Genomic DNA, 16984 nt, shown 5'->3' with positions numbered 1-16984 from the left:
GTAGAATTTCTTTCTTATGCATATGTGTAATCACTCAATACGGACATGATACTCATAAATAACAATACTTTTATATAAATGGGTCCAAAATCCAGGTCAACGGCCCCTCATAGTGGTACTAATCACCAGCAAAGCAGAACCACGGTGTTCCTCCTACAGTAGTATTCATCACAGGTAACGTAGACTTGTGGTGTTTCTCGTATGGTGGTACAAATCACAGGTAATGTAGACCTATGGTACGTCGCACACAATGGCACCGTTCACAGGTAACACAAACCCATGATATTCCTTACATAAATGTGGTACTCTCGGGCAACGCAGATCCATGTCTTTCCTCACATACTGGCACTAATCACAGGCAATATAGACCCATAGTTTCTCATGAAGTGGTACTACTCATAGGTAACACAGACCCATTCTGGACAGTGGAAGCGACCAGTGGAATGCACATGATGACATCACAAACAACACCCAGACCCATAGTGTTTCTCACTGGCATCATCCCTTGGTCGCCCCTTTAACTCGCCCCTTATGACAGGCATGAGATACGGTGGATGTAGTCGTATCTCATGCCCGAGTTCCCCACCCACAGCGGTTGATATGATATTCTTCCCTTTGTTGTGTACTTTGAATTATGCTTTTATCACACACATTTCCATATGGATATTGCACTTTACATCTATTACACAATGATAACCATGCAGACTTAAAGAACGAATCTACTATCAAATTCTGAGGTGAAGAAATAGCTTACCTTACTTAGAACACTGAATTGTCGAGGATCTTTTCCAAACTTAAGCTTCACTTCCTCATGTCCGTAGTCAACCTTGAACACTCTAGGGTACTGTGGCCAGGGATTGTCCCTACTACGACGAACTGGTGGTTCCGGCAAGATCTCAAAAGTTGTGATGGACCTTGCTCCCTGGCGTAATGAGGTGGCAATACAATCGCACCCTGTATCTCCACCACCTATGATGATTACATCCTTATCTTTAGCAGAAAGTCCCTGCATGTCCACCTGATTTCCCATTTGCTTCTTCTGCCAAGTTTCAAGGAAGGTCATAGCAAAGTGGATACCCTCCAACTGCCGCCCAGAAATCTGGAGATCCCTTGGCCACGTGGCACCCGTACAGAGTACCACGGCATCAAACTCTTCATACAAGTCCTAAAAATCAATATTCAATTATAAACACACATGAATATAGCAAATTGAAAACATGAAAGTGGCATTCCTTGCGTTTTCTTTCAGCTACTGATGAAAACACAAATTCAGACACTTAACAGAACAACATGCAACAAGAACATTTACACAGACTTTCAGCCAGCCTCTAGATTCACGGAGAAGTCCTCAGTTAGGTTCTTAATGATAGAGAAACAGTTTATAACATTTCTTAGTATTACAAATTTTTTCCAAAATAATTGTACATAACCTTATACAAAACATTGGCAAACTCAAATTAATACAAGTTTTAAGAAATGAAATTAGCTTTCTTTTATTTTTTTTATTTTTATAAACTTCGTAATTTCTGATACTCAGCTACGAAGTAATTACATACTTCCCACATAGCATTAGGTACTAGACCAATGTATTCTATTCACTGGACTTTCCTACTTTGTAATTCATGTGAATCCTTGTAAGCCTTTACTCACATCAACTCTAATTTTAGGGACTTTTGTATCTTGGGCAAGTTCAGCCACTGTATCTCCAAGTTTTAAAATTAAATGTTAATACAATTATAATTACTTGAAAAAAGTCAGTTGTGATAGAATGATGAAAGTTATAGCAATTTATTTAAATTTTGAACTGTACATTTATTTAGGAGAAATATTACTTCTGCAGCAGGATTTAATTATTTATATTTCCTACCTTTGAGAACACTGGCCATCTTATATCATCCACTTAATTCTTCTTGTAACTGACATAATCCCTTATATTTTCCTTTGATGCATTGGACATTTTCTTAATAATAAATTGGCTCCTATAATAATGTAACTAAATCTCTCTGACTCTGTTTAGAAAGGTTATGGTTACCTTTGAGCAAACAGTAGTTGCAGTCCCATACAGGGTTGTCACTTTTTGATATAAGAAATGAAGGACAATAACCTAAAAATACGGAATTTTTCACCAAAATAAGGGACAGTTCATAAATATTAGAAAATCAAACGTTAAGTATCAATTTCAATTACAGTACACTGCATCTGACATCTTAACACTGATGTCTTCAATGAACTTTGATAACTTCACAATAATTTACGTACATTAAGTCTCAAACAGCATGAACAATCATGTTGGAAACTGGAATGGAAGACCCACGGAAGTACATAGCACAAGACAAGGTAAATAACTCAGTATGCTCAGCTTTACCAGCAAATGGCGAGACATCACGAGAGTTTCTTCTTCTGAGGCTCCAAAGAGAAACAAATAATGGAGCTACTTTGAACTTCAATGGCGCTTGAATCAAATATGGCTTTTAAAATATTTAGACATACACACAAAATCATTATAGACTGTTATGCCTTTCAGCGTTCAGTCTGCAAGCCTCTGTGAATTCACTAAACATCGCCACAATCCTCTATTTGCAACTACTGCTGTGGCCTCATTTAGTTCTATACCTCTTATCTATAAATCGTTAGAAACTGAATCTAACCATCGTTGTCTTGGTCTCCCTCTACCTCTCTTACCCTCCATAACAGAGTCCATTATTTTCCTAGGTAACCTATCCTCCTCCATTCGCCTCACATGATCCCACCACCGAAGCAGGTTTATGCGTACAGCTTCACCCCAGGAGTTCATTTCTAAATTAGCCTTTATCCCCTCATTCCGAGTACCCTCCTGCCTTTGTTCCCACCTGTTTGTACCAGCAATCATTCTCGCTACTTTCATACCTGTTACTTGTAACTTATAAGATATCCTGAGTCCACCCAGCTTTCGCTCCCGTAAAGCAAAGTTGGTCTGAAAACAGATCTATGTATAGATAGTTTTGTCCGGGAGCTGACTTCCTTCTTACAGAATACTGCTTATCGCAACTGCAAGCTCACTGCATTAGCTTTACTGCACCTTGATTCAATCTCACTATATTACTATCTTGGGAGAACACACATCCTAAATGAAATTATCGACCTGTTTCAGCTTTGTATCACCAATCTGACATTCAGTTCTGTTGAATTTCTTACCTACCGACATCAGTTTAGTCTTCAAAAGGCTAATTTTCATGCCATACTCATTGTAACTATTTTAAAGCTCCAAGATATTAGACTGCAGGGTTTCGGCACAATCTGCCATTAAGACCAAGTCGACAGTATAGGCCAGACTGCTTACTACATTTCCACCTAACTGAATCCCTCCCTGCAATTTTATAGCTTTCAGCAGATGATCCATGTAAACTACGAACAGAAAAGATGAGAGATTACAGCCTTGACTAACCTCCAAGTACCCAGAACCAAGAACTCATTCTACCATCAATTCTCATAGAAGCCCAATTGTCAACATAAATGCCTTTAATTGATTTTAATAATCTAACCTATTAAACAAACACAACTGCCTATTCCTCTCGTAGCATTTTTCAATTACCTGGCGCATACTGAAAATCTGATCCTGACAGCCCCTCTGTGGTCTGAAACCACACGGGTTTTCACCCAACTTCCTCTCAACTACTGATCGCACCCTCCCAAGATGCCAATGAATACTTTGCCTGGTATACTAATTAATGAGATACCTCGATAGACGTTGCAATCCTTCCTGTTCCCCTGCTTATAGATAGGTGCAATTACTGATCTTGTCCAATCTGAAGGTACCTACCAACACTCCATGCTAATCTTACTACTCTATGAAGCCATTTCAACCCTGCCTTCCCACTATACTTCACCATTTCAGGTCTAAATTCATTTATTCCTGCTGCTTTACGTCAATGGAGTTTATTTACCACCCTTTCCACTTCATCAAGTGTAATTTCACCAACATCATTTCCCCCCCATGAGCTGGGCTGTTCGGAACACGACCAGGAACATTTCCTTTTACGTTGAGAAGATGTTCAAACTATTCCCTCCACCTGTCCAGTGATTCCCTGGGATCTATTATGAGTTCACCTGAATTACACAAAACACTGTTCATTTCCTTTTTCCTTCCCTTCCTAAGATTCTTTATTACTGTCCAGAAAGGTTTCCCTGCTGCTTAACCCAGCCTTTCCAGGTTATTACCAAAATCTTCCCACGACTTCTTTTTGGATTCAACAACTATGTTTTGCTCTGTTTCTTTCATCTACATACAATTCCCTGTCTGCCTCGGCCCTTGTTTGGAGCAATTTCTGATAAGCCTTCTTTTTACGTTTACAGGCTGCTTTCACTTCATCATTCCACCAAGATGTTCGCCTTTTCCCATCTTTACACACAGTTGTTCCTAGGCATTCCCTTGCTGTTTCTACTACAGCATCCCTGTATGACACCCATTCACTTTCTATATCCTGAACCTGCTTACAGTCTGCTGTTCGAAACTTCTAACTAATCATATCCATGTACTTCTGACTAATTTCCTCATCCTGGAGATTTTCTACCCTTATGTTTGCAGAGAGATTTCATTTTCTCTATCCTAGGCCTAGAGATACTTAGTTCACTACAGATCAGATAGTGGTCAGTATCATCGAAAAATCCCCGGAAAACTTGTACGTTCCTAACAGATTTCCTGAATTCAAAGTCGGTTAAGATATAGTCTATTATGGATCTGGTACCCCTAGCCTCTCATGTGTAGCGGTGAATAGCCTTGTGCTTGAAGAATGTATTCGTAACTGCTAAACCCATACTAGCACAGAAGTCCAGCAAACTCTTCCCATTCCCGTTAGCTTCCATATCTTCTCCAAATTTACCAATCACCCTTTTTTATCCTTCATTTCTATTTCCAACTCTCGCATTGAAATCGTCCATTAGCACCTATCCTATCCTTGCTGTTTACCCTGACCATGATGTCACTCAATGCTTCATAAAACTTGTCAACTTCATCCTCATCTGCACCCTCACATGGTGAATACACCGAGACAATTCTCATCCTAATTCCTCCAACTGACATCTACCCACATCATTCGCTCATTTACGTGCCTAACGGAAACTATGTTGCGTGCAATTATATTCCTGATAAACAGCCCTACCCCATACTCTGCCCTTCCCTTTCTAACACCCATCAAGTACACTTTTTAATCTCCTATCTCTTCCTCGTTATCTCCCCTTACCCAAATATCACTCACCTCCTAGCACATCCAAATGCATCTTCTTTGTTGACTCAGCCAATTCTACTTTCTTTCTTCCATAAGCCCCATTAATACTGGTAGCTCCCCATCAAATTCCATTTTGTTTGCCAAGTTGTTTCCAAGGAGTCCCTTGCCTGTCAAATGGGAGTGGGACTCCGTTACTCCTATAGGTCCGAGGCTTGCTTAAAATGTTCTGAGCTTGGTAAATTCATGAAGCAGGATGCTACCCTAGTTACACATAGTCCAAGTGAGGATCTCTCCTCTAATGGGTTATGGACCACCAGTGGATTGTATAGTCCTAGCCACCTGAGCACAAGGAGGGCCATGACTTAGAATATGTCCGAAATGCCCACTCCCATTCCATAGCAACTGGTATCCCGACTCTCAGGACCACTTACTAGGCCACTCAACCGTTGCCCATGGTTCATCATCTACAACGCGACTACAGTAACTCACATTAGAGACTAAATAAAAAATTAAAAAAAAGACAAACGCTCGTTTTTATGGGACAACAGCTCATAATAAGGGACGCAAAATTTTCACGTCAAATACGGGACAGGTGGCAACCGTAGTCCCATATGATGCACTAGGACTGAAGAGGATGACTTACGAGGACGGTTTGAAAAGTTCTCGGAATCACCGCTAGATGTTAGTGCTAGAGCAACGAGGTACCCGTGCAATAATCACACATCCTTTGTGAGTGAACACGTGGCATGTCAGTACTCTAGCTGCAGGAGTGTGGTAGTAAGAACTCTTTGTTGTTGTTCCCACGTAGTGATTTGTGACAATGGAAAAAAAACTGAGATTCGAGCAGTGATTAATTACTTTGTAAAGATGAAAGCAAAGGAAATTCATGCCGACTTTCAGAACACACTGGGGGACTCTGCTCCTTCATTTTCAACTGTTGCCAAGTGGACCAGCGAGTTTAAATTTTGTCGGGAGAGCTTGGATGATGATCCGCGTAGTGGACGGCCAAAAAGTGTTACGACCCCAGAATTTATCACAAAAGTGCATAAAATGGTCATGGAGGATCGTCAACTGAAAGTGCGGGAGATTGCTGAAGCTGTAGGGATGTCTTCTGAACGGGTATATTATATTTTAACCGAAGAATTGTGTATGAAAAAATTATTCGCAAGATGGGTGCCGCGGCTCTTGACATTGGACAATAAACGCACCAGATTGGAAATGTCCGAACAAAGTCTGGCCCGTTTTCCGTGCAACCAACAAGATTTTTTGCGCCAGTTTGTGACTACAGATGAAACTTGGGTCCACTACTATACCCCAGAGACAAAGCAGCAGTCAAAGCAGTGGAAACATGCTGATTCACCACCACCAAAGAAAGCAAAGGTAGTGCGTTCGGCCGGAAAGGTCATGGCCTCAGTTTTCTGGGATGCAAAAGGCATTCTGCTGATAGATTATCTTCCTACTGGCCAAACAATTACGGGGCAATACTGTGCAAACTTCCTAGACCAACTACAGGAAAAGATACGCAAAACAAGGCCTGGTTTTGCAAGGGAAAAGGTCATTTTTCATCAGGACAACCCTCCGCCGCACACAAGTGTTATTGCCATGGCAAAACTTCATGAATTGGGGTACGAATTGTTGCCACATCCACCTTATTCACCTGATTTGGCACCATCAGACTTTCATCTATTCCCCAAGCTGAAAATTTTCCTCGGTGGACAGAGATTTTCTACAAGGGAAGAACTGACAGCCGAATTGGAGAGGTATTTTGCAGGCCTGGAGGAATCTCATTTTCGAGATGGGATCAAGGCATTGGAACATCGCTGGACCAAATGCATTAGTCTACAGGGAGACTATGTTGAAAAATAAAAGCAGTTCCACCGAGGTAAGATACTTAATTCTAGTACATTCCGAGAACTTTTCAAAGCACCTACGTATGAATGTAATCTTAGGATCACTCAGTCATGTAATGATAAGATCACTCAGTCATCACATTAATATTTTGGAGGACTGCATAAACAAGGAGCTAAGGATTGTTATGCTATAATTTACAACATTTTCCTAACTAGATGAATATGAGAAGGAAATAACTTACCTTTGCCGATATATCCTTCCCCACATTGATGTTAGTCTTAAACTCAATACCTTCTTTGGCCATGAGGTTCACTCGCCGTTGGACAACTTCTTTGGACAATTTCATAGTGGGGATACCATACTGCAGCAGTCCTCCAATACGATCATTTCGTTCGAATACAGTCACATGGTGGCCAGCCTAAATACAAACATATTCACAGTTCACATTCATAAGCTAGCTACATATACTGTCTGAGAAGTAGGAAACAAGCTTAAATTACTTCCATTTGCATATGTATTCCACAAACAATGAAAAATGGGTTTAAATACATATGAAGAAAAAAAAAAGACATATTTGCCACTCTTTGATCTGGAGAAATTGTACGGAGTTTTATACAAAAAATTACATCTCTTAAGGAATGTCCACTTTCTTGATGCCATTAAGGTTTTTTTTTTTTTTGCTTTACGTCGCACCGACACAGATAGGTTTTATGGCGACTATGGGACAGGAAAGGACTAGGAGTGGGAGGGAAGCGGCCGTGGCCTTAATTAAGGTAGAGCCCCAGCATTTGCCTGGTGTGAAAATGGGATACCACGGAAAACCATCTTCAGGGCTGCCGACAGTGAGGTTCGAACCTACGATCTCCCGAATACTGGATACTGGCCGCACTTAAGCAACTGCAGCTATCAAGTTCGGTACCATTAAGGTATAAGTTCATCTCTAAATAAAGACCACAACTAAGATAGTTGAGTACAATATGCAACAGTTCTAGGTGCTAGTCAACCTTGAAATGGCTGACTGTTTTCCATCTTTCCAATTTCCTTTACCTGTCTTTTTCAAGGCCATTACCAACTTTTTCCCAACTAATTACAAATCTATACAGCCTTGTAAAACCCACGAGAACAAAGGCAATCACACCGATTTTATACATTCCATTATAATGGCACTTTTGCCCGCCAGGTGGCCAGGATCTTTTAGACATCTAAAACGTGCGTTCCATAAGTAATGTGACCAATTTTTTTCTGACGCAACTGTACACTGCAGCGTGTTCTAACCTGCTGGGCTAGGTGGAGGGGGGTGTTAGCTTCAAACGCTCTTTGTCTCATTCGGCAGCGAGCTGCCGGAGAGTCAGAACGTGGGTTTCCGTCAAGCCCGTTTTGAGTTCATGTAACACGGCACAATGGATCGTTCTGTAGAGCAACGGTACACTATCAAATTTTGCGTTAAACTTGGAAAGTCTGCCACCGAAACGTTTCCATTACTTCAGCAGGCCTTTGGGACCGATTGCTTGTCCAAATCACAAGTTTTCCGATGGCACAAGTCGTTCATGGAGGGCCGAGAGGAGATCATCGACGAACCTCGCAGTGGACGGCCATCAACCACATGAGTCGACGAAAATGTGACGCGTGTGCGCGATTGTTTGAACTCTGACAGACGGCTGAGCCTTCAATTGATAGCACAAACTCTAAACATGGCAAAAACAACCGTTTTCCGCATTGTGACCGAAGATTTGAACATGAGAAAGGTGTATGCCAAACTGGTCCCAAAAGTGTTGACCGACGAACAAAAGGACGCGTGAGTGCTTCGGTGCCGAGAAATGTTGGAAATGTGTGAAAATGATCCTAATTTTTTTAACTCAGTTATCACTGATGATGAGTCAAGGATTTTTGATTACGACCCTGAGACAAAAAGGCAGAGTTCAGAGTGGCACACCCCATCGTCGCCCCGTCCCAAGAAGGCACGCATGAGCAAGTCCAGGATCAAAACCATGCTCACTGTCTTCTTTGACGTTAGAGGCATTGTCCACCATGAATTCGTACCTACCGGGACTACAATGAACTCAGCTTTCTACTTGGAAGTGCTCAAAAGACTGAAAAGGAGGGTCTCGCGCTGCCGAAGCGGCATCAAGGACACGCGGAAAGTTCATCACGACAACGCGCCGAGTCACAGCGCCTTCATTGTCAACGTCTTCCTGGCCAGGACCAACACCCCAGTGGTTCCCCAGCCTCCCTACAGTCCTGACCTGGCTCCCGCTGACTTTTTTTTGTTTTTTTTGTTTCTTTGGTTAAAAGAAGTCATGAAAGGAAAACATTGGGACACGATTGAAAGAATCCAAGCGCATGTTACATCGGCTCTAAAGGACATTCTGGAAAAGGCCTTCCAGGCAAGGAAACGCCGCCTCCAGAAGTGTATCGACGCAAGAGGGTGCTATTTTGAAGATTTTTTATTATTTGCACGAATATATTCAATAAATGATTTTTTTACGAATTTGGTCGCATTATTTATGGAACGCACCTTGTATAAATGGTCTGACACCATGGTTAGCCAACTTCTTTCACTTTCTGGAATTGGCTTTACATTGCACCGACACAAATAGGTCTTATGGGGACGATCAGCTGGTTTGAATCCCATTGGTTGAACACATTTTCATCGTTGGTCGGCAGGGTAGCAGAGATAGTGGCATAAAATTTCTAATCACTATATTGCATATTAAAAGCTGGGATTCAATTACAGACCTCTCCGTAGTATTCATATGGAGCAAGGGGATATAACACTGCTGATGGTGATTTGTCTTTCAGATGGGGAATTTTAAGGCTTGAGCAGACCCCTTGGTGCTATTAGGCAGGAGTAGGCTAACAGAGAAGTAAACTTATAAAGTCCACCGTTTCAATACAAAATATGTTATGCTGATTACAACATTTTACTTGGTACTAGTTTTGACGGTGATATGCGCCATTTTCAGTCAATCTTAGGAAAAGGCATTTATACATATGTATATACATATAAAAATACACAACTAATTATAACATTACACTTGGAGGCTATTCAAGCAACACTTTGAACACTTTAAAAAGGCCATGTTATGGTTTTGCGCTAAAATTAAAACCTTCAGAGTCCTGGGTTCGACCTTGAGTAACATTTTTTCATTAGATAAAAAATTCTGTCGTTTTTTACTAGTGGTGGTCGAATTACGTAAGAAATTCCTCTGTAATGGCTCAAAATCAATCTTGAAAATCTTGTGAACAGTCATTTGCATTCAGATAATCAAGAGACTCAAGTCTGATGAGGTGCAAACCATTTTACAACAAAATCCACAAGGAAATTTTCACTGTTCAATGTGGACCTCGTAGGGCCTGTTATGAGACATGCATACTGAGAGGAACAAACTGGCGTACGCCCGAACTTGCATCATCATAATGTTGGACTGCATTGTCAGAGCAACCGAATCTGTCATTTGTGAAACCACACAAGTCACAGAGAGTAAGTTTTGAGAAAAATAGAGAAAACTCTCTATAGCCAATTAATTTTAAGTTGGCTGAAACATTTTGATGGGAGGTCCATAAATGAATATGTTTCATAAAAAAAGCAATGTACATTTGTTATCTCATTTCATGTCACCTTAAAATGTTTTTATTTCTTGGAAGAGTTGTTGTAACTAGTACCCAAAACAACAACACTGTAACCTAATACAATATTATGTAATGTATTATTATACAGCTTTCAATCCATTTATATTGGTTATTGCAGCATGAAATACTTTTAGTTTTCTGTCAATTGATACAGTTTTTTCTTTAGATTCAAAGCACTTCATATTATTCTCATAACCTACTTAAACAAGTTCTTTCATAGCATTCAAGCTGTTGTGCCACATGTTTAATGGGAATATATGAGTGTACACACATCTTTAGTTAACAATAATTATCTATTTTTCATACATGAAAGATAAGAAATCCAAACAAAACTTAATTATGTACTGTCTTTGTATCCATGGCTTGAGAGTGTATCAGCTACCACAATACACTGTTATACAAATTGACATGTTGATGTGGAATGTACTGAATAATTTTCTGTATGTCCTGCATCTTGTTTTCATGAACGGGGACCAATGTTTAATACGCTTTTTCTGCCACAATCCTGGGAGTGCTAGCATTGCGCATAAGCATCCTGTAGTTTGTTATACCACACGAAATCGTATGATCATTAGAAATGCCATTGCCCCGAGAAGCAACGGATAATGGGTTTTTCTTGTAGTATTAGGGCTACCAATGCTTTAAATCAATTATATCATCATGTTTTACTTCTGTCACTGAATTTATTCCTTTTACTTGATTTTGCTATTAGTCCCATATACTCGCACTGTTCGCAGATCCTGTCAGTGCATCGGATCAGTTGTTTAGCTACAATGAAATCCCTATCACAAGGAAGATACGAGTGTCCTCGTATGTGTAAGTAGTGAGCTATTTTCTTGAACCTCTTTGTAGTGGCTAGCGCAGCTAAAAACGTAATCACCGTGTGGTTTCTATTCTCACTGCCACATAAGTCTCAGAAAAGACGACGTTCTTTCACTGTATGTGAAACTTCATCGTTTATATATTTCGGCAAAAACATGCAGACTTCATTTGGCCCCCTTTTCCTTTTGACCCTCATGACAGGAGTAAAATGATGCTTTACCAGTGCTGATGTTTTGCACACAGAAATTGAACTCCCAGAGCTGTTTGTAGTAAAATATTTCCTACACCGGTATGTCAGGAAGAAGCAGATTTTGCATGAAAAACACCAGTGTCACAGTATCAGCACTGTTGCTAGACACTTCTTTTAAACTGTTAATGGTTACATAGAACTTTTTGCTGCTTCTTTAGTGTACCATGAGCTCAGCTGCTGAGACTCTTAGCAATGTTGTTCAGATGTGGACTTTTGAGTTTCTGGCCAAGTTCCGCACAGACAGAGCATGTATATATCTGCAGTCTACCGAAGGACAAAGAAAAATTGTCCATGAAATATTTCAGACAGAACTTGTAGAGAACTCTCTCAGTTGGGTATTTAATTAGGAACATTCCATGCATCTATCAAACACCTAGTCTTGCATCAATATATTTCATTGTACATCTCTAATAATGAACTTTTATGGGGCACAATTCTATGCGATTCCTTATCAGCTGGCAAGTATCCCCAGCGATTGCACTTGAACTGGCATGTTTCCCCCCCACACTTACCCACAGCACATACTCCATGCTGAAGAAAGTTGCATAAACGACGCACATAATCAGTTACTCCATGCAGACTAATGAAAGTTTTTATTTTACAAACATTAAACTGTTTGTGAAGAAGAACAGCAACAAAATAAAGTTGCTATTTCTTGATTTGGGATCCTCTTTTCTATGGACTTTCTTCCTTGTATCATGCAGTTCTGTAAATCCTTGTAGGTACAAATCTTGCTCATTTTTTTTTTTTTTTCAAAAGATGAAAGTTTGTTAACAATGGCTATTCAGAATGGTTCAGGTATTTTCATAGAACACTGTTTAAAAAACAAACCCCGTGCCCCCAAATGGCCTCAGCCTGCGAAGAGACAGCTGCTCAGCCCGAAGGCCTGCAGATTACAAGGTGTCGTGTGGTCAGCATAAAGAATCCTCTCTACCGTTATTCTTGGCTTTCTAGACCAGGGCCGCCATCTCACTGTCAGATAGCGCCTCAATTGTAATCAAGTAGGCTGAGTGGACCTTGAACCAGCCCTCACATCCAGGTAAAAATCCCTAACCTGACCGGGAATCGTACCCGGGGCCTCCAGGTAAGAGGCAGGCATGCTACCCCTACACTGCAGGGCCAGCTTATAAAACTCTTTCTTGCCCCTAAAAGCAATTGAAATGAAAAGATTAGTGTCTATGATATGTTTCTGGCCATAAGCTACTTACACACAAATGCTGCTTTGTGACTGGAATAATTAGATTGTGACAAAATATTCCCACTGAAACTACATAGTGATAACCTAATATAAACAATACATTGTACTTTGCACTGATCTCCTAACTCCCTTGCACCTATATCCTTCCCTCTGTGATTAATGTGTGGGAGACCCTTCATTTTGGAATAGCTTATCTTCCTTTATAAACATCTCTGTTCACGACAGTTTTTTTGCGTTTCTTTACTTTAACTGAACTCGTGGAACTACACTCTGTCGGACAACTTGAAAAACAATGAAAGCATGGCATGCATAATACAGCAGTGCATCATGGGTCCCACTGGCAATGATGAATCTACCCCTAGAGACTGTTATACATAGTGCTGATAACTTATTTACTGACAAGTCTTTATTTTACCTCCAGACGCTGGACAAGGGAAGAAAGAACGAGGAGGAGGACTAGCATAAAATATGCTTTCCCACATGTTGTTCAATGGGTGCAACTATACATGAATGAAGTTGGGATCATGTAAGATATGGCCTGCTCATAGAGCAGATATGAATCCTATTAAACATTTATGGAATGAATTGTGAAGAAAGATCTGCCAGAACTATCCTAATACCCTATAGGAACTACAGGAGACATTTTAAGAAGAATGGGGGCAGATTCCACAGGGCAGAATTGCAACATTATTCAGGAGCATGTCAGAGTTTAAGAAACTTTATTAAAGCAAGAGATAGCAATAAAAATTGTCTGAAGTGCAATAAATAAAAAGGAATACACAAGAAGGAATTGTCAGAGTATAGAAAATTGTGTTACTGAAGTGTTATAGTGGATAGGTATTATGCGATTGCTCACAAATGGCTAGTATACAAATCGTTTATGTGTTACTACTTCAGTCTTTCTTGAACAGTTCAATTAAATCACTAAAAGGTCATCCCTTTTCATTTTCAGATTCCAACATTTCTAAATCATGGTATTGTATCATAAAATAATATTTCAGCCCCTCTAAGTTGACAGAAAGTTAAAATAAATCAGCAGTTTGAAGAAGAAATAATTGTTTGTTGCTTTTTTCGTGCCTGTTAGTGTACCACTGGACTGAGCTAGGACTAACTCTGTCAACTTGGGCTCAGAAGGCCAGTGTTTTACTGCCTGAGACACTCAGCCTGGCATATTACACTTCTAGTCCAACCACATCCTACAGATCCTTAAACTGGAATCCTGGACAATACCTCAAATTTTTCTTTAGTGCCTCAAACCAAACGTGACACCATTTATAAGGTCACTCCCATCAAGGATCACATTCATGAAAGGGATTTATCAATACATAGTCTAGAAATTCTGCCAGTTGCTATTGCCTAAATCGATGTAGTATTTTTGAATCTGTCTTCTGGCACAGGCCAGAGCAAAATTTAGCTTTCATTGAAGTTTCAGTCTTGTTTATGACTGAAGGTATTGAAGCTGCCGAAGTACTATCAATACTTAGTATCTGAAGCATGACTAGTGTGTACAACTGTTATGAAAAGTACTACTCATAAGGTCAGCCTTGCTGCAATAGCACTTTCTGGCCCAGTGAGGAATATAATGGCAAACTGTCTCACTCCTACCCTGACTAGTACACCTCATTTGGGTGCTGCCATCAGTTTTTGTGGTTTCCCTATTTGAGGATCCAACCAGTCTTTGAGCTGATGAAAAAAAAATAGAGGAGTGAGTGAGTGAGTGAGTGAGTGAGTGAGTGAGTGAGTGAGTGAGTGTCCATCTGCCCAAGCACACAGCAAGATTCATAGCCATGTTTTCACATAATTTCTTTGCTTATAATTATTAAAACTATTTTCAATTTGAATCACTGTAACTCCTCTGGAGATTCAAACAAATGTGGAAAGATTCCCCAAGCATTCACAACTCCAAGCTGTTCTTCATTCCCAATGACCTAAATAAAAATAGTTTCTCAGACAATTCAAGCAAGAAAGAGTCTGCTGAAGCACAATCATACATGAGAGCAAACTTAACATAATGTCCCGTAAATGTTTTCTCGATGGAACTAGCAATATCTTATACAATCTTGAAAATGTTGATGAGCAGTAATCTGGATATTAGGGAAGAATACACGTGAAAATCTATGAAGTGCCAGGTAACACTAATTGGGGGTGATCAAACAGAAAATATAAAATATCAGATTCTCTTCTCCCAATCACTGATCAGAATTATCACGAGACATTACTTTTCAAGACAAATCCAATTAGGTTTATCATTCTCAACAATATGTTATTCTCATTTAGTATCTCTCACTACTGTATATATCCACTTGAGTATATAATACCTTATTTAGCTGGTGGGCACATGCCAGACCTGATGGCCCAGACCCAACTACTGCCACCTTCTTGTCAGTTTTGCACTTAGGTGGGTCAGGTTTAATCCATCCCTGTTCAAAAGCATAGTCTATGATTGCACATTCAATATTCTTTATTGTCACAGGGGGTTCGTTGATTCCAAGCACACATGCACCTTCGCAAGGAGCAGGACAGACTCTTCCTGTGAATTCTGAAAATGAGAGAGATGAGTTGATAAAAATAGTGACAAAACATATGAACGAAAATAAATTAGTTACTCAACCAAAACATTATTTAGGAAGAAATATTAACAAGAAGGAATAAGGAATTCTCAGCTCTCAAGGAGAAGAAGAAGAAGAAGAAGACTTGAAAGTAACACCAGCCAACTGAAGTCCTAAGTGGTACCTTTTGATGTTACATACCTATGTTATATAAAATCCACTTACATTACCCACCTGGTTCAGGAGAATTGAGATGGAGAAGGGTAAAATAAGAGGAAGTGCTCATACGCAGGATATTTTCCTCGGTTCTCGAATTGACTTTCGGTATACCATCAAAGGGACCGCTTAGGACACTAAAGTACATTTATTCAGTAAATTACGGCTAAAAAAAAAAAATTTAGTAAATTACTGCTAAAAAGTACAAGTATTTAGTACTATAGCAATTGTCAGACACAGAAAAACACACTGAGGTAAAAGTAATGTCAACTTTGTATGTCAGATAGGTCTATAAATTCATATACATCACTTTGACAAATTATTTCTTTCAACAATCCAAAATTGGAATTGAAGTACCATACTACCACTTGTAAGTACCATAGTTATGCGAATAATCCCCGCATATATATATATTTTTATTTTTTTTATTTGAGGCACGAAATTGGGATGCAGGTTTTATTTGTGTCAAGGTTGGCAAAACACTCCTGGTTCATATAGTTTTCGATGCTGGGTGTATGGTTATGCTTTGTGTAACTGCAGATGGAAGAAAACTGCCTCCATGTCATATTTAAACGGATGTCATATTTAAACAGAAAACAATTTAGACTTAATTCAAAACTGCCTTCACATTTTTAGAAATTGGTATTTTACAGAGTAATTTAAACTCAAATTTTCTCAGCGTAACGATAGAACGAGTCTTCCGGAACGTGCATGGGTAGCTTTCCGCACTTCCACTCTCTTCAGTGTGTCTATAGTGTGTTCCTTAGTCATTTTGTTTGAGTGATATCATGAATCCGTGAACACTGGCGATGCCAACAGTTGGTAAAAAAGTGTGGCTCTTAATTATAATCAATTCATACGTACCGAACAATACTGTCAATGCTGATGAAACTGCATTATTTTTTAATGCCGAGATCAAACGGACTTATGGTTTTAAAGGAGATTAGGTCACTGTACTGAGTTGCAATGCGGACGGAAGTGAAGACCTCCCCTCGTCATAAGAAAGTTCAATAAGCCATGACATTTCCGTGCAAGTAAAAGGCATCTAAAAATGCAAACAGTACAGTAATCCAAAAAATAAGGCACTTGCACAGGGGAGCCAGCATAATTTATCCTCCTCAAATCTTTTTTCTTTTATTGCATGAGGTTATGTTTGCCAGCGAGTTATACAAGTGCACTATTTGAATACTGTAAATGTGCCTTGTTGGATACATTTAGGAAATAGTTTTTTCCATGGTATTTGAAAGGTTTAAACTGTGAATCA

General features: G+C 39.7%; 1 protein-coding gene across 1 annotated transcript in view; it reads right to left on the bottom strand.

Annotated features, from left to right (window-relative positions):
• Positions 1-16984, bottom strand: part of LOC136856759 (uncharacterized) — a 674434-nt gene that overhangs the window by 45415 nt on the left and 612035 nt on the right. Inside the window, exons 35-37 of the mRNA XM_068224954.1 lie at positions 15274-15494; positions 7297-7473; positions 755-1165 (exon numbers count right to left, since the gene is read on the bottom strand). Coding sequence (XP_068081055.1) covers positions 755-1165; positions 7297-7473; positions 15274-15494 — 809 coding nt within the window. The remainder of the gene's footprint in view (positions 1-754; positions 1166-7296; positions 7474-15273; positions 15495-16984) is intronic.

The sequence above is a fragment of the Anabrus simplex genome, chromosome 1 (assembly GCF_040414725.1).
Source record: "Anabrus simplex isolate iqAnaSimp1 chromosome 1, ASM4041472v1, whole genome shotgun sequence".
Taxonomy (NCBI): domain Eukaryota; kingdom Metazoa; phylum Arthropoda; class Insecta; order Orthoptera; family Tettigoniidae; genus Anabrus; species Anabrus simplex.
This window is presented reverse-complemented; position numbering and strand designations above follow the sequence as displayed.